The following is a 20,926-nucleotide window of genomic DNA, read 5'->3' on the forward strand; positions in this document are numbered from 1 at the left end:
TTTCTCTGTACAAATCCCAGCTCTGATTTGCTAACATTTAAATAAGACACCGTGAACTTGCACTGACCCAACTCCAGGGCTTTGCAGGCTTAGGACAACACTTGTGCTCCAAGCTCTGCAGGTCAGCTGAAGTCTCACCCCACCAAGGCAGCCGAGATGTTTTCCCAGTTGACTCCAGTTTTGACTTTGGCTCATTCCCTGGCATCAGATTCTTTCCTTCCCCCTGGTGCTCACGGGAGCCAAATAACATGGAGCCAAAAAGCCACCTGAAGGGACACAGGGCACTTTCAAGACACCACTCACAGATCAATGTGTCTTCAAGCCTTAGGAGAAAGCCCAAGGACAGTCTCTAAAGTCTGTCACCTATCACAAGGAATTAAAAAAACACAGCAGAGCTCTCAAAATAAAAATAAGCTGACATAGATAATACCTCTATTTTTTTCTCCTTTTCTCTCCTACATCAGGTTAAGTAGTACCTGCCACATCCACAGCTATAAAACAGGCTTCTCCCCTCTTGACTATGATTTATGTGCTTTCCTTTGTTTTACTAGAACAAAGAGTTTTAAAGTCTTAGTTTCAGCTAATTCCAGCCATGAGAAATGTCTTCTAAGCAAATGACTCTGAAGCCCTGAAGAGACTCATGCAAAAGAGCAAAGTGTTCTAAAACTGAGTTACCCAAAGGCTGATCTAGGCTTCCAAATTAATTCCAGAGGTGCTGATGGAGCAAAGCCAAACACAAAAAGCAGTGAAGGTCAGAAGAGCAAAGAAGATGAAGGGTCTTTCCTACAAAGGACCTTCCAGTGAAGCCATAGAGTACTAGACACAGGATGGTCAAAGAAGAAAAGGGTGGAGGAAGGGAGGAAGAAATGGTAAAGATGGAATGAAATCTGCAAAAGTGGCAGCCAGCACCTAAACAGCCCAGCTTGCTGGTGAGGAGTGGAGCCTGAAAAAGAAGGGCTTGTAACAGAATGAGAAGGTACTGCCAGGGCTGGGAGATGGGAACCTGAAGCTTCATCCCTTCAACTAATGCACAGCATAGGGCAAGAGGCAGAAGAGCACAGAGGAAGGCCAGGGGGATGCTGCAAATTAAGCCTGGGCCCCACCTTAGACACAAACACAGCTGGACCTTGCTGTTTAACCTCCAGAGCAACACAGATGTCTTGTGGAAGGAAAAGAAATGAAGCCTAACTAAATACTTCCAGTCAATCAGAAAGAGCACTGGTGAGACTCTGCTTCCAGGGGTCCTTCTGTGCTCCTCAAAGTCCCACTCACACCCTTATTTCATTCAATACCAGGTTGACTAAGTGACAAGCTTTGGCACTGAAATGTCAGATTTCATACAGAATATATCTGTGGTCATTTCATAACACTCCAAACTGGCATTTGCAACTAGAAATACAGAAGAGAAATTTGACACAAGGATCAGGAAGAGAATATTTTTTCCAAGCACTATGCTTGCCACCAACTGTGAGGTTCAATATTTCTCATATTGATGCCTCATTTAGATTAGCCAATGACTGTGCCAAGATTTATTTCAATTAAATAATTCAGTTCATTATACCACTGCCCAGATATTTAATTGCTTCTGTTGCCAGCTGGAAACCCTCAGAGTTTAAGTTATTGCTTAGAAAGGGTAAACTTCATCAGTCTTCTAAGCTCAGTTATTTGCATTGCAAGAAGACAAGAAGTACTCTTCACCCCAGCAGAACTGAGCAGCATTAGCTACTCCTAGCTCCTTAGAGGAGACATGTTCCACCAAAACCAGGCAGCAGGACCTCCTGGAGGGCAGTGAAGGCAAGGAGAACAGCACTAGCCTGCACCAGGAGGCTACACACAGATGTGGATCAAACGCCAAGATCCCACCAACCCACCTCCCATCTTAGGGAGACAAAATCCATCTTTCCTATACATAGAGCCACTGGGGTTTTTGGACATGCATCTTTCCAATCCTTGACTTCTCCTCTGCCTTTCTGGGGGCCTCCTTGCCCCAGCACTGGCTCCTGATGCTGCTCAAAGCATATTGCACAGAATCAATCAGAAATATGCACATGGCAGTCAGACAGGACTTCTCAGGTAGCTTCTTTCTTCCTGCCAAGCAGGGGAAAGGCTACATTCACACACAGGCACCACCACATGAATCCCTCTTAGCAAGGCTCACCATCATCAGAAGTACAAGAAATCTGTTCTGAAACAGAATGTTGGAGGGTTTTTAAGAACTGGTGAGAGGTGCAGTGCTGCTCCCCACGTGGCAGTCGAGCTGGGCGCTCCACACAAGGCTTTAAGCAGGTGACAAGAAGAAATAAGTCAGAGACTCTTCTCCTTTCCTTACTGCTCTTCCTCTGACACTGCATCACCTTCTGCTCACCTAGCCCAAGCAGCATAAGATTTTCAACTGATTCAGCCTATTACATTTTTTTAATGCCTTAACTGTAAGGAAAAATAATCATAAGCAAACAAGAAGAGGGACTCATCCCTCATCTTACAACAAAACTTGCAGCCTGCAGGAGAGCATCCCTGACTCTGTTCCCTGCTGAAGGTCTCAGCTTCACCAACAGACCATCCAAGATGCAGCAGAACATCAGCAGGCACACATTTCTTGTTAGGAAGGGAGAGCAGCTCTAAGAGAGACACACTCAGGACCTGCTGGGCCTCTCAGAGACTTAACTGTCTCCTTAACTGTGCAGCACAGGAGAGTTTGGCATCACAACAGCAGCAGGGTGGCTTCACCAACCAGAGGGGAACAACCTCCACGGGTCATCCCTGAGACAGACCAACTGCACCAACACAATTGATTATGCCAAGGGCCTCCCTCATCTGCTTCCCATCTCAATGCCACAGCAAGGTTTAATAAACCAAAATCCCTTCCTGCTAAGGGTAAATAGTCAGATGCACTCAGACATTTCTCCCTCTAGTCTGTAAATTACACATTCAGTGACACTTGGCTCGTTTGATCCCTGTGCTGTGGCTGCTTGGATTACATATTTACCTTTTATAACTAATTCATTATACTTACTGCTACTTCCTGCAATAAATCAGGATGTAATTACCTGATGAACACAGGATGTCATCACAAACCTTTTGTATTCACCTAGGCTGCTTCTTAAGGTCTACTAATCACCCTACCTACAACAACAAAGTTCCTCACCACTCATTTAAACACAACTTTAAAAAGCTTATTTGAAAGTCTGTTCAATACTTCCACGGGTATCACTGTGGAGTCTTTTATACAAGAAATAGATCAGTTTTGCTCCTATTCCTTACGTAGCAGCTGCATGTCAAGTAATTAATGAGTATGATAAACCTGGATATACTTCTGGTTTACAGTTACCAACATTGTGCATTCATTTCATGGCTTGTATGGGAAAGGACCACTTCATCTGCTCAGCCCTGGTTAGTGCTTTACAAACTTCTAAAAGACAAAGGAGACAGAGCAAGGGAAGAAAATCACAACAAGTCACTCTCTCCAGATGGATAAGGACTGGGGAGATCACAGGCCAGGCTACCCCAAAGAAACTGCCCCCCTTCTCTGATTTCTAGGAGTGCTCTAAGCTGAGCAAGGTCAAGCCTGGCCACAGTGCCCAGGGGCCTCCAAGGGACAGCCAAGTACTCCAGGAGCCAAAAAATCCCTCTGAGAGATCACCCCTGACCTAGCACTCCACATATCATCATTAGCAGCTGTTTGCTGCAGGCAGCACCTTCCTCCAGATAAAAGGCAACACTAACAACCGACAATGGGGCTGTTTCTAAAAGCAGGGTGAACCCCCTGCAGGAGGGAAGTATTAACTCTGAGACAGCTTTATGTGGAACATGATGTCCTACCTACCTTACCTTCACACTGAGGTTGTTTTAAGCAGGGAAAAAAACCAACCCTGCTCACTTCCCTGCCTGAAAAGTGGTGCTATCCTGGCCATCCCTGCATTGGTGTCCAGGCTCTGGGGATAAAGAGGCACCATGGAAGTGCAAATCATTAGCAAAATGAAGCATAAGATGATGCTGTAGTGGATCCCTGTGTTCTCCTTCAGCCTGAGCAAACCTTTCCAGCAGAGATCAAGGCTTGACAGCTCTGGGAAGAGCCAGAACGACTGCCATCATCATCCTCCCATTGCATTAAAACTGGAGCCTTCCAGCCAAAGCACAGGTGAGGAGAGAGCCAGCATAATATTGGAATGAAAATCAGGCAGGTTTTCAGCCAGGATTTGATGGCAGACTCTAATTGTAGCCATGAGCCCGAGTGACACAGCTGGTGCCAACGCTGCTCCCGTATTGTGAGGGCAGAGAAGGGAGGCTTTGATTTACTACACATGTAGCACAGGTCCCGGGTTCAGTGAGGGCCACCTCAGGCAAGCACCAATGCTGCCTTCCTCCTCCTTGCAGTGCTGGAAAGAAGCATTCCAGTCTCCTGGCCCACAAGGAGGTGCACCCAGAGCCTGAAACACCACCCAAGTCCTGCGTGCAGATACATCACCACTGGAAGATGGGCTGTCCCCTTCTGCTCCCCTGCCATGTTTTCTGTAGGAAGCAGCCAGGACAACACAAAGCCAGAGTAGCAACCCCTGGCTGAGCATGCTGTCCCCAGCAGCCCTCCCTGAACCTGAAGGCACAACATTTTCACCCAGCTTGGTGGGCTCAACCCATTTGTCTTGGCAGAGCATCGCACGGGGCGTCACCACTCCAAGGTGCAACCGTGGGCAAACAGCCTGTGTGCTGATGGCTACAGAGGACCACTCTTCAGCCCTGAGCTTCTTCACAGCTCTGGCCACTCAGAGCAGCTCCACAGGGAGTCACCACCAGCCACTCCTTCCAGGCAGCAGAAGCAGGACACGCACAAACACTCGACGGAGTCTTCAACCCTTCCGCAGGAACCTACCCCAGAACTAGAGCAGTGTGAGGCCTGGGGCAAGGAACGGTGAGGAGAAAGAAAAGATTACCTCTGCCAAAGGAGTCTGGCACTTGCTGTGGCTGCAGTTGTCCCTATGAAAGCTGCCACCATCACCAGCCTACGCCGGGCCCTGGGGTGCTGAGCTGTCCCCTGGAAACGCCGCGAGACCGCAGAGAGCGCGGCCGCCACGGGGAGCAACCGCGGGCGGAACATCCTGCCAGGGGAGAAGAAGGTGTTAGTGAAGCAGCCAACCTCTCCTTGCTGCCTGCCCAGAAGGCAGCTACCAGGCTGGTGAAGGGTCTAGAGAACAAGTCATGACGAGGAGCGGCTGAGGGAACGGGGAGATGTCGAGTTTGGAGAAGAGGAGGCTGAGGGGAGAGCTCGTCGCTCTCTGCGGCTGCCCGGGAGGAGGTTGTAGGGAGGTGGGAGTTGGGCTCTTCTCCCAAGTAAGTAACAACAGGACAAGAGGGAATGGCCTGAAGTTGTGGCAGGGGAGGTGTAGATTGGATATTGAGAAGAATTTCTGCACTGAAAGAGTGGTGAGGCCCTGGGACAGCCTGCCCGGGGAGGTGGTTGAGCCACCATCCCTGGAGGCATTCAAGGAACGTGTGGATGCAGAACTTCAGGGCATGCTGTAGTGGCCAAGACTGTAGTTTGTGTGTTTTGCATTGGTTTGGTTTTTTTATGGTTGGACGTGGTGGTCTCAGAGGCCCTTTCCCACCATGACTCTTCTGTGATTCGGTGACTCTCATGCTGACCCTCAACCAGAGAGCTGCTCACATATCTTCAAGAACAGGGAACATTACAGCAGGGAACTGCCCTGGAGGTTTATTAGCTCTTCTGAAATAGGTGTGTAACCTGTCTAACTAATAAAGAGCAAATTCCCAGGGCTGTGGATTGGCCTAAAGTTCCTGACACACCTTCTTGTCACACCCCATCTACTTACTCAGCTGCTCCTCCCAAATCCTCTTCAGCCCTTCCCCAGCACCCTTTGAAGAGGAAAGACTTCAAGAGGCACTATTTGCCCTCTCCCTGTCCAGTGCCAAGGTGGGGAAGATGCAGGTAGATCTTACAAGCAGCAATTAAGAGCCACTTGGCCAGAGGGAAAGACAGAGGTGGGTTTGAAAAGGCAAATTAAACCAAACAACAAGCAAACCAACCAACCAAAAACCCAACCCAGTCATTTTCAAATTTCCTTAAGAAAAACCTTCCTCTTCTTAAATCACTTTTTGAGCTAACCTGGAGCACACACATTTATATCCAGCTTTAAGTATAAGGCGGGTTTCAAAGTGTCAGGACTCATAAAATACAATCCAGATCCTGGTACAGAGATAAATGGGAAACCAGAGCTACAAATTTAAACATTATTACGAGGGAGAAATCTGAACCACAAAAATGTCACCTCATCACCCACAGCAGCCACAGGAGGCAAAGCAATTCTGGGTATCTCTCAAGATTGAAGGTGAAGGGTAAATTGCTGCCTTTGAGAAGACAAAGTGCTGCATCTCTCAGTGACATGAAGGTTTTATTTCTAACTGATGCAAATACAGTTTTCTGATTATAGGGTCAGGCTGAAGAAAAGAAACTGGGAACAGAATGGCAAAAGAAATTCCAAGGCCAGCAAAAACATGGGAAGAGCAGAGCAGCAGTGGCCCAGGGTTGTTTTTTTTCCTTTTGTTCCCCATCCTCGCTGCTCTATTCAAATATCCCCAGCCAGCAAATAACCACAGAGCACAAAAGTCACATCTACTGGTTTCTATTTGCTTTTACAACACAAGACAGCACCATGGACTCCCAACAATGAGAACCTTGTGACCTTCCTGTGTGTGTGTGGTGTGTTATCCCATTCCAGCCATCAAGAGTCAGTTGAAGCAAGAGGCAGCTCAGGATTTCATCCTGTGAACTGGTAAGCTGCACTGAGGGAGGGGGAAGAGAGGCAGAGGAAGGGGAGAGGCATACTAAACACTCAGCAGATGCTTTTGAGCACCAGATTTCAGTATCTTTTAAGGCAAGAGGTGGTGGAGATGGATCTGAAAACTTCACAGCACAACCAAGAAACACGTGGTGAGGGGAAGGAAAGCACAGATGATGAAGAAACACCAGCAAATCCCTTACTAGTGATTTCTCCTGTCAGATCTTTTGCACACTCCTGGGGCAAGCAAGACAGCATGGAGCACCAGCAGGCTGGGACAGAGCTGCACTGCTCCTGCTGGGTAGGGCAAAGCCACAGGGTGGCTGTCCCTCACCACCCCCACTTGTGGGCAAATCCCACCAACTCTGCTGCTCACAGCTCCTGCATCTGAATCTCACCCATTTCATATTCATCTGTCCACACCTTAAAAACCCCACGTGCACCTGGCACGACCATTTTGGTCATTCCTTCACAAATAAACAGGCTTCAAACTGAAGTTGTCAGAGAATGCAACCAGTCAACAGCACTTGTTCTCCAGTCTCCTCCAGCCCTGAACAACAGGAGATTTTGTTATGGAAAAGAGCTCATCTTTCAGATTTAAAATGTTTTCCACCTGACACAAATCTGATGTTCCCATTTCATCTCCAGGGATGAATTTGTCACACATATGCAGAGAAAACATCTGCAAGTGTTCTTCTCCCCAAGAAGCTCACGTTGCCCCTACTGGGGTTCCCTGTCCTAATTACACCTTCATCTGCATAGGATGTCATCAACACAGGAAGCATTGCCAGTCTAATTTCATCAGTCAAAATGAAAAAAATCAAGCCTCACTGTGCTCATTTTCGAGCTTAGAGATTTTTTCTGAACCTTGTAGATTGCTGGCTCGGTCCTGCAGAAGTGTTTGGTCTCCCTGAGCCCTAAGAAACATGGAATTCCCTGCTTTGTCCAGGTCGTCTCCATCCACGATGGTGCTGGGACTTCACCCAGACACTGCTCACTTGGTAGCAATTCCCTGAGGGCTGAAAGCAGGCAGCTCCCAGAATAACCCTAAAACAACAAATATCCTGATCTTGGATGAAAAAAACCACACCCAGCCCATAGGAAGCTCAATTTTCCATCTGCAGTTTTACACCCTCTCACAATTTGCTACAATCATACAGAGCTCCGTGATATTTGGTATCTTTTGTTAAAAGCTCCAGGCATTGAAGCCAAGCTCACTCAAGAAGGTTAGTGCTCACTTCTCAAGAGATGGGAGAGAAGCATCTTGCCCTAAATGGGGCAATGAAAAACTTAACCCCACAGTCTGTGGCTAAGGAATAAAACTACACAGTATCTACAACTCCCAGGAACTGAAGTGATTACAACTTGCAATAAGAAACAACCTCAATTCTGGCATGATGAGATGCAATAAATTACTCTTTTTTTTACAGGATAAAGTAGCTCAGAGGATAAAAAAAAAACCCCTGAACTCCAAAATACTGAAGATAAGCATCAAACAAAAGTTGTCACCATGTTCTATCTTTACTGCTACAAGGAATCAATAGATCACGTTGTTGTTGTTAAGCCTTAAATTCTTGCTCAGAACAGCTCTCCAGTTCCTTTCAGAAGTTGGATTATTACCCATGGACAAAATAAATTCCAGAAAAGAAAGACAACTCTACATTTATTTATGGCACCAGACATGGGGATGATTTTTTAAAGCAGAAGAGTCAAGCAACAGACTCCAAGATTTTAAAAAGTCAAGTTTTCTTGACCGCCTGCTCCACCACCATGAAGTATCAGCTGCTCCACCAACACCTAAATCTCAGGAGCCCCAAACATTCAAAAAACCTTAAAAAACCCAACAAAAAAAAAAAACCAATCCACCCTGCCCCAAACCCCCAAAGAGATCTGACAACCCAACTTGGCTCTCTCTGTCCACTCTGGCACCACAGTGCCCTGCCCCAGCTCTCAGGGCCACCAGGGAAGCCCCCAGGGCCCTGCTCCACAGGTACCTCCAGCTGGCAAGATGGGACAGCACAAACCCTCCTGGATTTGTAACTCAGCATCAACCTGTTAAGTGCATTTTATGGTCAGAAAACCCACAAACCCATCCCAACTCTTACATCCTTTTTCAGACACAAAGAAGAACAAAAAGACTTGGCTCCCTTTCTTCCAGCACCCTAATTAGTTGATGGTTTCAAGACCAATAACACTAAGCCTGGGGGGAAAGGAACTTTTCCGGCACCTGGACACCCCCCAGGGCTGAACTCTTTGTAGTCCTTTTTGGCAATCCAGAAGAGCCTCAGTTTTTATGATGAAACACACTGAAATCAGCTTTTTGTGTTGAAGCTGGCACTGGTGGCATAAGCATGCAAGAGGGAGAAGAGTAACTGAATAAGCTGATGGGGTGATTAATTTTTCATCAGAGAAGGGTTCACAGGCACTTTTTATTTGAACCATTTGACTAGGACGTGGCAAGCTTGCACATCAATGTAGAATGTCAGTTGTAAATTAAAAATCTTATCATGTAGTAAGAAGATTTGCACTTATGAGACATTGCTTAGGCAGAAAGGCCTCTGCAGGGCCTGGCAGAAATGGACATTTCTGGAGCCATATGCTTATCAAAAATCAAAGTTTGATGTTGCACACCAAGACATCCTGACCCAGAAGCTGCTGAAGGAAAATTCCTCACTTACTTCCATCTCAGCCCCTGCTCTCCCAAGCCAGAGACATCAGCTCCAGAAGGCCTGGGATGCCCCAAGAGAGCCAGCAGCCCAAGAGCAGGGGTCTCAGCTCCCAGCTCACCTATCTCCATCTTCTCAAGAGGATAATTGGGAAGAGGGAAAGGAAAACTTGCAATGGGGAAAAAAAGGAAAACATAAAATGCAACAGGAAGGAAAAGTCAAGACACGGGAGAAAGGGCAAAGCCATCAGGGGAGAAGTTCCACCATCAGCACTAATACAGATGCTTAAAATAACCTGAGATACATGAACCAGGGGGGAAAAGCTCCCTGCACCAAAACTAAGCTATTAATTGTGACTTCTGCGCCCCCCCCCCCCCCCCCTCAGTTCTCCATACTTCCCATTTACACACTGGTACCAGCCAGAGAGATCTGTACAAGGATAATTCTGACCAAGGCTGCCCAGAGGTAGATTCCAGCTACTGAGGCCTCTGGATCCACTCCCTCCCCCATTCCCAAGAGAGACAAAAATGCTCCTGCTCTCTCCCCCTTCTGTAACTCCAAATTTTCACCCTTCCCAGTGCTATTTTCAGATAAAGGATTACTCCCATTACCCAAGTTATTAGCTTACCAAGACGTATACATCAGCTTCAGGAATGACACGGAAATCTAGCAGCAGAAGTAACTTCTTCCTAGGTATGAGACTGGGGCACTGTTGGAGGACATTAGTTTGGCTGGAGAGGGGAGCCACACTTGTTTTGGAGCACAATTCAACTTGAGGGAGAGTCTACCAGGCATCAGTCACTAACACTCTGCCAGGTCTTGAGCAGAAACCTGATCTATAACCAGGCAACTTCTTTGTAACTGTCACTGCAGTAAGAGTTCACCTCTTCCCAAAATCCTCAGCCCTCAACACATAACACTTCCCAACTCCTTCCCAACACCTTCTGGTGGCCTGCAATCACCTCACCATTAATACAGCTTCTCTAGGTTAAGGATTTAGCAGGAGGATGCCCATTAAGGCCCCATTAGTGGTGCCCTCCTCCTCTCACCAGCTGCTTTCATCTGCCAAATTGATCATTAAGCAGCCTCAGACACAAAGTGAAAGCAGAACAGCAAAACCCTGGCTAACTGGAATCCAGCTTGTTAAGCTAACACTTTTACATGTGGATGTTGTTCTCCATTTAATGGATCCATCCTTGCTATTAGCAGTAGTTAAATTAAGAAAAATGCAGGTTTCTCTGTTCCTGTTAGTTGCTCTAATCCCTCCCCTACGTTTCAGCTCCACATACCCAGGGCCTGGGGCCCTCCCTGCTTGAAAACCCACAGTCTGTTGGGAATTGCAGATCATCCTGAGGGAGCAAACACTGCAGAGAACAAATAAGCATCTCTCCTTGGGCTGTACAAGTCTCCCATGCTGCCTTCTACCCAGTCTGCTCCCCCAGGAGCTTGGCTTCCAACTCAAGCCAACTGGCCAGAGTAGAGTTATAAAGCCCCAAGACTCCTGCACTGAGCCCAGAATAAAATCAATAGAAGAATTTATCTCTTTTGTTGAGCTAAGTCAAGCAGACAGTGCATTGTAAGGATGCACACAAGGCTTTGGATTCTGCATGAGGAGAGGGAGGTTCTACAGAGAGACTTGGAGAGATTGGACCTTTGGGCTGATGTGAATGGTCTGGGCTTCAACAAGGCCAAGTGTTGGGTCCTGCACTTGGACCACAACCCCAGGCAATGCTCCAGGCCTGGGGAAGTGTGGCTGGAAAGGGTCTGGCAGAAAAGGACCTGGGGGTTCTAATGAAATGAGCCAGCAGTGTGTCCAGGTGGCCAAGAAAGCCAATGGCACCCTGGCTTGTATTAGAAATAGTGTGACCAGCAGAAGCAGAGAGGTGATTGTCCCCCTGTCCTCAGCACTGGGGAGGCCACACCTGGAGTGTGGGGTCCAGTTTTGGGTACCTCAATTCCAGAGAGATCTCGAGGTGCTGGAGTGAGGGCAGAGGAGGGCAACGAAGCTGGTGAAGGGCCTGGAGAGTAAATCTGATGAAGAAGGCTTGAAGGAGCTGGGAATGTTTAGTTTGAGGAAGAGGAGGCTGAGGGGAGACCTCATCAGTCTCTACAACTACCTGGGGGATCACTGTAGAGAGGTTGGTGCTGGTCTCTTCTCACAGGTTAGAACAATTAGAACAAGAGGGAAGGGCTTCCAGCTGCACCAGGGCAGGGTCAGACTGGACATGAGGAACAATTATGTCACAGAAAGAGTGGCCAGACACTGGAATAGGCTGCCCAGGGAGGTGGTGGAGTCACCATCCCTGGATGTGTTGAAGGGTGGTTTGGATGTGGTGTTGGTGGATCTGGTTTAGGGGAGAACTTTGTAGAGTAGGGATGATGGTTGGACTTGGGGATCCCAAGGGGCTTTTCCAACCTGAATGGTTCTGAGATTCTATGAAATACTATCAGTAATTGCAACTAGATTATTTACAAGGGTGTAGGTCAGTAGCTACCTTAGTTTTGGTCTTCCCTTGAAAGGGAGGAAGTAAACACTCCCCAGGTAAAGATCTTTGCCCACATGCAAACATTCCAAGTCTAATCAGGATTAAGAGTTCGGTGCCAACTAAAATGGCAGAGGAAACATCACTTGGCAAACTCAGCAGCAATCCCAGATCTAACCTGCCAGCCGAGTCACAGGAGGACTCAGGAGTGGGGGCAGCCACCTTGACCTGCAGCTTTTGAGAAACACCTGAAAAACAAGTGCCCCTAAACAAAACCAACGGGTTACATCTGTTGCAGCAGCACTGAAAACAGCACCTGCAGCAAGGAGAAAAGGCTTGCTTGCTGCTTCAGCCAGCCAGTCTCCAGCAATGCACAGCAGGTTTTTAATGGGTAACCATCATCTTCCACAGAAATGAATGAGATATGTTGCTTTCTCCTGCTGCAAATCTTCTTTTCCCCTTCCTCCCCTCAAAATGCAGCCTATTCCTTGGGCTTCTCTGCCCAGGAAACATCCCAGGAAACCTCAGCACTGACAAACTCCCCAGCAGCACCTCCAGGGAAGCCAGAGGTAACTAGCAGAGCTGTAGAAACAAAAGCCAAACAAAAAATCATCTCAACTCTTGAGGATAATGACCCGGTTTCATGAGCTACTTCTACCTTAACTGATCCAACATGAAGTTCTCTTTTCCCAGTCACTATTCCCAAATAATCAGGCTGTCTTTGCAAACCAGCCACACTCAGAGCACAGGCATATTCCTAGGGAAAAAAATGACACCAATCTGAGGAGCAAGGGCTTGTCAGAGGAGCAGAAAACACCCAAGTTCTGCCTCTTCTGTAGGAACTCACAGCCAGCAGGAATACAGGTGCTGAATGACCTGAGTGATCTAACTTGCCTTGCACAATCTGTGATGATAGGATGTGATTTTCCTGAGGAATTCCTAATTCTTGTACCCAAAGACCCCCCCCTTGGAGCTCCTGCCCTTTCTCCAGCCAAGGGCCACCTACATGTATATGTAGCTTACATTAACAAACAAAAAATACCAGAGCAGTTAAAGGAGATTCAAGAGGGGTTTATGGCTTGTGTGGAGCAGTTAAAGGGGATTTAAGAGGGATTTATGGCTCATGTGGCTCCAAGAAAACTGGTCTTCATTCTTGAGGGATAAACATGTGTTGCACAAGAAAATAATGCTGGAAGATTAGTCTGAGGAGAAAGCAAATGCCTCACTAGGCTGGGAGGGTGAGAATTCAACAGGCTTGAGGTATCTGCAGATACAGCTCCAGAAAAAAACTGACTCATGGAGGTAGACAGGCAGATCATCTCAGAACTAGGCTGTACCTCTTCTCCTCTCTGACAAGGAGGAAAAAGATTAGTGAACTCCCCAAGAACCTGAATTTAATATCACTAAACAGTAATTTCTCCCTTTCCCATGTGGTCTTTTAAACAGAAAAGATCATCTAGCCCAGCCACAGCCACTTGGTTCTTCAAAAAAATGCCTCTCCAAAGAAACGTTGACCAAAAATCTCACTGAAACTAACCACAAAAGTGACAGAAACTGCATTTCATCCACCAGCCAGTCTGAACTGTATTTGCTTTTCCAGCAAGACATTATTGGATGAGGTAGAACTTCAGGGAGAGAAAAGAAGATGGATAAGCCTGGCTAGTGCCTTGTGCTTTTAGAACATGACCTGAGGAGCTCCCTTTCAGCACAAAAAGACTGCAACAAACACTTGGCTCCCTCCAAGGTGGCCAGATCTGGAACCAATGGCCCAGCAAGCAGAGGATCAGATGAATCCTGCCTGACCACTACCAGCCACCCCCTTGCTCCCTGCAGCCACAAAACAAAAAGCAGAACATCCACCAGCAGGTGGAGGAGTTTGACTTGGCAGTCCAGCAAGACTTCAGGCAACAGGGAAAAAAAAAAAAAAAGGGGAAATTATTAATGGAAATAGCAACCCATAGATAGAAACTGTAAGAAGAGGTGTGGAAAAAAAAAACCACCTCCACATAGCAGTGCTGTTTGGGTTCAAATTAAGAGAGGGGAGAGGCAAACTCCCAGGTAATTCCAATATATAGGAAGCACGTGCCTGGAGAACCCACAGCACCTGAACTGCCCTTCACTGAAAGGGTCATGAAACACTGGCCCAGGCTGCCCAGGGAGGTGGTCGAGTCCCCATCCCTGGAGGTGTTGAAAAGCCCTGGAGATGTGGTGCTGAGGGACGTGGCTCAGGCACTGGCCTTGGCAGGGTTAGGATGAATGGCTGGCAGAGTTAGGTTATGGTTGGACTCCATGATCTTCCAAGGTCTTTTCCAACCATAACAATTCTGTGATCCAATATGGGGACAAACCTCCTGAAGTCTTGAACACCAGCTGGCACGAGGCATCCGTTCCTGCAGACCTTCCTTGTCTTTAGATGATAACTAAAGTTTTAGTGAACAAAACACAACTACCCTTCCAGCACTTGAAGCTGAGATGCCAGAGATGGAAAGTCTACATCAAAGGACTGCAAACACAGCTGTGGAAGTGCTGCTGTGTGACACAACAGACACTGCAGCCCATTGCTGTGCTGCCAGGGACCAGCTCGGACAGGCCACGCATCAGGGAGCCACACAGGTCTCACATCTCAAGCACAGGTCACCTGCAGTGTTGCTCATCTTCTTTCTTGCTGCCTACGTGAGGACCTTGGGTTTCATTTCAAAGAGCTACAGTCAACTCAAACAGCAACAGAAAAAAAAAAGGTCAAGACCTTGAGCTAGAGAGACCTGGGAGATTTAAAACGTCCACCCCAGAGATGCCAACTGTTTTCTATTTAAAAAGCACAACCAGAAAGCCATGCCTTGAAGCCACTTTTGTGGCACGTAGAGTAAAGGTGACAAGCTGTGACAGGTTGCAAGGACAGAAAGGAAAGCATGTAATGAATCAAAGGCAGTGGATGCCAAGCATGTGAGGCCACACATTCACTGCAATTAGGAGCTGTGACCAGTAGCCTGGCCTGCTCCTGGCTGGGCCCTCCCACATCCCCTGCTACTCAAAATTCCCAGCTCCTAGGACCAGCACTTGGATCCACTTCACCTTCTCCTGCCCCACACCCACAGGAGTGCCAGCCCAGACAAGAGGATCTCAGCACACAGCAGTACTGCCATGCTGGGGCTGCAACTCAAAGCTGCTCTCAGAGGTGAAGGCATGAAAGGATATTCCATGGCAGGTTGTTCTGGGGGAAAAAACAGCCCCTGCACTCCCAGACAAGGCAGCAGACAACTCAGAATTTACCAGCCAAGGGCTTTCCAGGTAGCACCACAGAGCCCCAGTAAAACAAGGCATGATCTGAGCAGTCAAGTTGTCTGTTATTTCTGTTTTATGGTACCTTAAATCTTTCCACTAAGGGGCCAACGACCTTCAGATGGTATGTGCTTAGGCAGAACAAGTGCATTTCAGCTCAGACTCCTTGCCTTTCTTACTAAAAGTGTCAGCCACGTCACCCTCAAGAAATATACAGCCACCCTCCTCCTCAAGAGCCCACTTGCTTCTCTCAAAACTGTTCTTTAAAAACAAGTCAAAATATTCTTCTCAAAGACACACACCCCTGGCTATCAGACTCAACAACCCTGGGGAGCTGCTTCCTACCAAGTGATCTCAAACCCCAAGTCACATCCACACCAAAACAGTTTTGCACTCCCAGCTCTGCCATGTCCCAGCAGCTGGAAAATTAGCAAATGAGGTGGTGTTGTTTGTTTGGTTTTTTTTAACTGGGCCACACAAGCCTCCTCAACTTGACTACACTGTGTTAAAATACTGCCCACCAGCAAGGCCACTGGAAACTTGGGAAGAATAAAAGGAGTATTTTGATATCCCAGCTCAGTTCCACTTCAAGGAATGTTACTGCAACAGAAGGAAGAGCAGGCAGCAACGTGTGGTTGTCATAAACCTACAGGGGCTGACACAGGACTTATTTTGTAGTAAAATATGCAAAAGCAATTGTTTCCACCTGCTAGTTCTAAACAAAGACGGTGGCTTCCTAAAACACCCTCTGAAAAATGCCATGCTGATGGGCTTCAAAGGCCTTCTGAGACTTGAAAAGACTTGCAGGTCTAGCAGTTTGTCTTGTTAAACTGCTTGAGGACAGAGGGACAACCTCCCCTCTGGAAACACTAACAGGAGCTTCCCCAGGAACCTGACTCCTCAGCCCAAGGAGAGGCACGACAGGAACCGAAACCCAGAAGTTACACAATGACTGTGAGGGCAGAGGATGCCCCAGAGAGCCCCCAGTAAGCAGATACCAATGGTGTAAGCAAGGCACACCACTCTTTTTCCTCCAGAGCATGAAATTTCAACCTCTCCAGTTCAGAAAGCCTCACAAAGATCACAAAAGCTTCTGCAGAAAGTGGGTCACTTGGAGAACATCTCCAGGAGTAAGAAGAGGGGCTACACGAGCTCAAGGTAACCTACTGAATACACACATTATACTCCTTGTAACAGACCCTTGAATACCACAACACTGAAGAGGATGGTTCTAAGCCACAGGACCCTCCATGCCCTCTTCTGGAGCAGCTGCATTGGCTGGAGAAGCTGGTGGCCCCCACAGCCTCCTCCAGAGTCCCACAGCAAGGAATAACACTACAACATAACTGCCTCACACCCCTGTGCTGACCATGAAATGCTTTGCTGCTCCTGATGGCCAAGCACACACAGGTTGAGCATCTTGATTTAGGTTTGGTTGTTGTTTGGCTTTGTTTTTAAAGATACCTCCCCTTTTTTGACCTCACAGAGCAAGCTGCGTTGGGGTTTTGGGTTGGTTTGGATCGGGGTGGGGTTTCTGGGTATTTTGTGAAAGTGGAACACGTGAGGTTGGGTTGATGGGAAGCTCCATGCAGCAGCTTTCTCCCATGCCTGCTCTGCTCCTCCTGCCACCAGAGAAGTCAGCACAACTTTTCACACAGACCAAAGGGAGCCTGTTTTCCTACAGCTTCAGGAAAAATCCCAGCTGAACACTTCAAAACAAGACCAAACTCCAAGCAGGGCTGATGTAAGGGTAAACACCAGCCAGGTGACCAGTTGAGCAGAGGTAAAAGTACCCCAGAGCAGGGCTGCAGAGTGCTGGGAGTTGCACACCCCAGCAGGCAGCAATACCCCCCCTCACCTGATGCACAAGCTTCTTTGCTCCCAGGTCAGGTTGGTCAGGCAGTCATGAAGAAGGCTGGGGGTGATTTCTCAGCAATTTGGCAGGGCTGTCCTCTTAGAAACAAACAAACAAAAAAGAGACAACATGAAGACTGTAACTCCTTGCTGCCAGCAAGGTGCTGCACCCTGTCTCCCTCCTGGCACCCATGTTCTGTGTACTGGTGCCCACACACAGGGACCTCACCTCTCAGACCAGCCAGCACACAGAGCCAGGAGGGGGAAGATGGCCCTGCAGCTGACTAAAGAACATGGAAAGCCAGGCAGGCCTTCACTTGGACTCAAGCTTCTAAAAGAGAAAGCCTCAAAAACACCTGCCCCCTCTGACCTGCCCACCCCTGGCAAAGCAGCTCCACTACACAGACTCCAGTTCCCACCTGTCCCAAGCAGCTCATGAAAGCTGGAGCCAAACAGGGCACACACATAAATCATCTCATGATCAAGATCAGCCCTTCCTATACCTTCAGCAGCTTATTAACCCCAACTCCCCCTAAAGGTGTCACCAAAGACAAACTGCACAGGCACGGCTTGGCCATCCAGGGAAGTTCAAGCTGATTGATGAGCTGCTATGAAGAAAAATGGCTCAGACCCCAGGGGTAACTCAGCCCCAACTCCCCCCACCCCAGGGGTAACTCAGCCCTAACTCAGCCCTAACTCACACTCAAGCAAACCAGAACCAAGGGGGGGACCCGGCTCCTTCCACCCCCCAGAGCTCCCCAAAACGCCCCTCGCGGGCCCCCACGCAATTGGGGGGGGGTGTGGGGGGGTTCCCTCCTCCTCCTCCTCCAGCAGCTCTCCCCGCAGCACCATCCCGCTGCCAGGGGCCCATTTCCCAGGGAAGCAATTCCAGCCGCACAGGGCCCCGGGAAAAACGAACCGCAACGCAGCTGCGGGCGGGAGCCGCGGGCAGCGGCTGCCCCTGTCCCCACGGGGCCCCCCTCAGCCCGCAGGGGCCCCGCACAGCCCCAGGCCCCGCACGCCCCGCTCACCGCGGCCCGGCCCCTCCGCAGCGCGCCCGGCCCCGCCCGGCGGAGCCGCCTTTCCGGGCCCCGCGGCGGGAAGGGGCGGGGCCTGCGGCGGAGGGGGGCGGGGCTTTGGGCAAGGTGGGGCGGGGCTAGGGGCGGGGCTTAGGGCTGAACGGCTGGGGTTTGCGGCTTGAGGGGCGGGGTTTAGTTGATAATGGGCGTGGTTTCGTGGGTTGTAGGCGTGGTTTGAGTGGGGGCGTGGCCTGTGCCGGCGGGAAGTCGGTGTCCCCGGGGTCCCTTACGGGGTCCTTACAGGGTCCCTTACGGAGTCCTTTATGGGTCCCTTTCGGGGTCCTTACAGGGTCCCTACAGGGTCCCTACAGAGTCCCTTACGGGGTCCCTTACAGGGTCCCTTATGGGGTCCCTTTCGGGGTCTTTTATGAGTCCCTTACGGGGTCCCTTATGGGGTCCCTTACAGGGTCCCTTATGGGGTTCCTTACAGTGTCCCTTACAGGGTCCTTACAGGGTCCCTTATGGGGTCCCTTATGGGGTCCTTACGGGGTCCCTTACGGGGTCCCTTATGGGGTCCCTTTCAGGGTCCTTTATGAGTCCCTTACAGGGTCCTTACGGAGTCCCTTACGGGGTCCTTATGGGGTCCCTTATGGGGTCCCCAAGGGGTCCCTTATGGGGTCCTTACAGGGTCCTTATGGGGTCCCTTATGGAGTCTTTACAGGGTCCCTTACAGCGTCCTTACAGGGTCCTTACAGGGTCCCTTACAGGGTCCTTATGAGGTCCTTATGGGGTCCTTACAGGGGTCCTTATGGGGTCCCTTATGGGGTCCTTACAGGGTCCTTATGGGGTCTTTATGGGGTCCCTTACAGGGTCCTTACAGGGTCCCGTGTGTAGGGAACCCGTGGGCACAGTTCCTGGCGGGCTTCCCTACACCCTGTGGTGTGTGATTCCCTAGGGGCTGGTGTTTGGGGGGCCTGAAGAATGGCCCCCACGAGAGGATGTAGGGGTGACAGGAAGCTCAGGCTTCCTCAAGTGTTTCCAGCCTGGAGAGGGAGAGGTCGGGACACACAGAAAGGTTTCTTGCAAGTGCAGCTGCGTGCAGCTCTGGAGCCCTCGGCACAGGAAGGACGTGGAGATGTTGGGAAGGGTTCAGAGGAGGTCGCAAAGATGATCCCAGGGCTGGAGCAGCTCTGCTCTGGAGACAGGCTGGGAGAGTTGGGGTGTTCAGCCTGGAGAAGAGAAGGCTCCAGGGAGACCTGAGAGCACCTTCCAGTGCCTGAAGGGGCTCCAGGAAAGCTGGAGAGGGGCTTGGGACAAGGGCAGGGAGGGAGAGGACAAGCGGTAAGGGTTTTAAACTGAGAGAGGGGAGATTTGGGTTAGACATCAGGAAGAAATTCTTCCTCAGGAGGGAAGCTACAATGAGTAAGACACCTGAGTTCTGGATGCAGCATCATCCCATCCTGCCTTCCCTCAACCCAGTGCCCAAACTGGCACTGGCAGCAGAGCTGGGCAGGGGCTGAGGGGACCCTGTGTTGGAGCCAGGGGTGACTGCAACATCAGGAGGCCCTGGGAGGCTCACGTTGCTGAAAACATCTCTGTTTCTCCCCTGGGGTGCTTCAGCTGGGGTGCTGCCCAGAGGTGCAAAAGGCAGGAGACCTTTCCATGCAGGATGGATGGGAGAGGAACACGACACCAAAGGTACCATCCCAGCCCAGCAGCACTGGGATTTCAATTAATCTCATGCACTAATACAATTTAACTATCAGAAAAAGGGCATCCATGAGCACCTAACCCAAAAGGAGCTTTTTGTGGGGTTTTTTTTTGGCTGGCAAGGGAGCTGGGAAGGCCATGAGACACCTTGAAAATAAACATAGCCTGGTGTCCTCCACGACGGGGATTTGGGGATTGCTGCTGTGTTGCTCCACCAGGACAGAGGGATGCCTGGGAATCCCCACCCCAGATGGTTGTGACAGTCCCAAAATTTAAACTTGGAGGCTGATTTTTGAACCAGGGGAGAGACCTTAGCAAACCCAGGGGAGGGATGCTGTTCTCTTCCAGGGCAGTGGGTAGATGCATCAGCTGCTGGGGCTGTGTCTGGCAGCCCAGGAATGGGATGGCAGTGGGAAGGGAAGATGAGAAAGACACGCCTGGGTCATGTGCACCACGGCATCTAGATCAGAGGGAGGATTCACTGCTGAGGAGGCTAAATTTAGGTATTTTAATTTTAGTTGCTTCCAGATGCCTCTTAGGTTGGCTCCCTTCAGGCTTTAATGAACCCCCATTAAAAAATACATTTTCCGGAGGCATAAATAGACAGTGATTGCTCTTCAGGAACACGGGAGGCTGCTGAGCCCTGCCACTGCCCTCCTGCAGGGAAAATGCTGCAGGGATTTCCAGGGCAGACCTTTCCAGCCAGGCTGAAGGTGATGCCAGAGCCTTAGAGGGGGTTGCTGTGGGGCTGGGACGCAGCAGGACGTGGAGGTCTGGTCATCTCCAGAGGAGATGCTGGTCCCCAAAAGGGGATGGGAGGAGAGCAGGCTGCAGCAATCAAATGCTGGCATGTCTGGCTGATTCAGGGTTTGTGGTGGAGATCCTGCCATGGGACAGGGATCTCGGGCCTGCCCTGCCCAAGGGCATGTCCCAGTCATCCCTTATCTCTCCAGGAGCAGCCCTGGTGGTGCTCAGCTTGAGAGATAATGGCCTGGTGCTGTTCATTTATCAGCAGGTAGGCTCTGCCCCCCCAGGTTATCTCCCTGAGTCCACAAGCACCAGCCTTGCTTCTGAATAAAAGGAGACACGATGCACTTGGACCCAGTATCCTCCCAAATTCCCTC

General features: G+C 49.5%; 1 protein-coding gene across 5 annotated transcripts in view; it reads right to left on the reverse strand.

Moving 5' to 3' along the window:
• The window catches only part of MICU1 (mitochondrial calcium uptake 1), a 96,561-nt gene extending 78,369 nt beyond the window's left edge, over window positions 1–18,192 (reverse strand). For 4 of the 5 annotated variants that reach the window (XM_051618073.1, XM_051618072.1, XM_051618069.1 and 1 more), the window contains exons 1-2: window positions 17,078–17,172; window positions 4,929–5,093 (exon numbers count right to left, since the gene is read on the reverse strand). In XM_051618073.1, the coding sequence (XP_051474033.1) occupies window positions 4,929–5,092 (164 nt within the window). In that variant the 5' untranslated portion in view covers window position 5,093; window positions 17,078–17,172. Of the gene's footprint in view, window positions 1–4,928; window positions 5,094–17,077; window positions 17,173–18,104 lie in introns of those variants that run through there. The other variant, XM_051618068.1, reaches the window with a different exon arrangement.
• Between the last annotated feature and the right edge of the window lie 2,734 nt (window positions 18,193–20,926).

This window comes from Apus apus, chromosome 4 (assembly GCF_020740795.1).
Source record: "Apus apus isolate bApuApu2 chromosome 4, bApuApu2.pri.cur, whole genome shotgun sequence".
NCBI lineage: Eukaryota > Metazoa > Chordata > Aves > Apodiformes > Apodidae > Apus > Apus apus.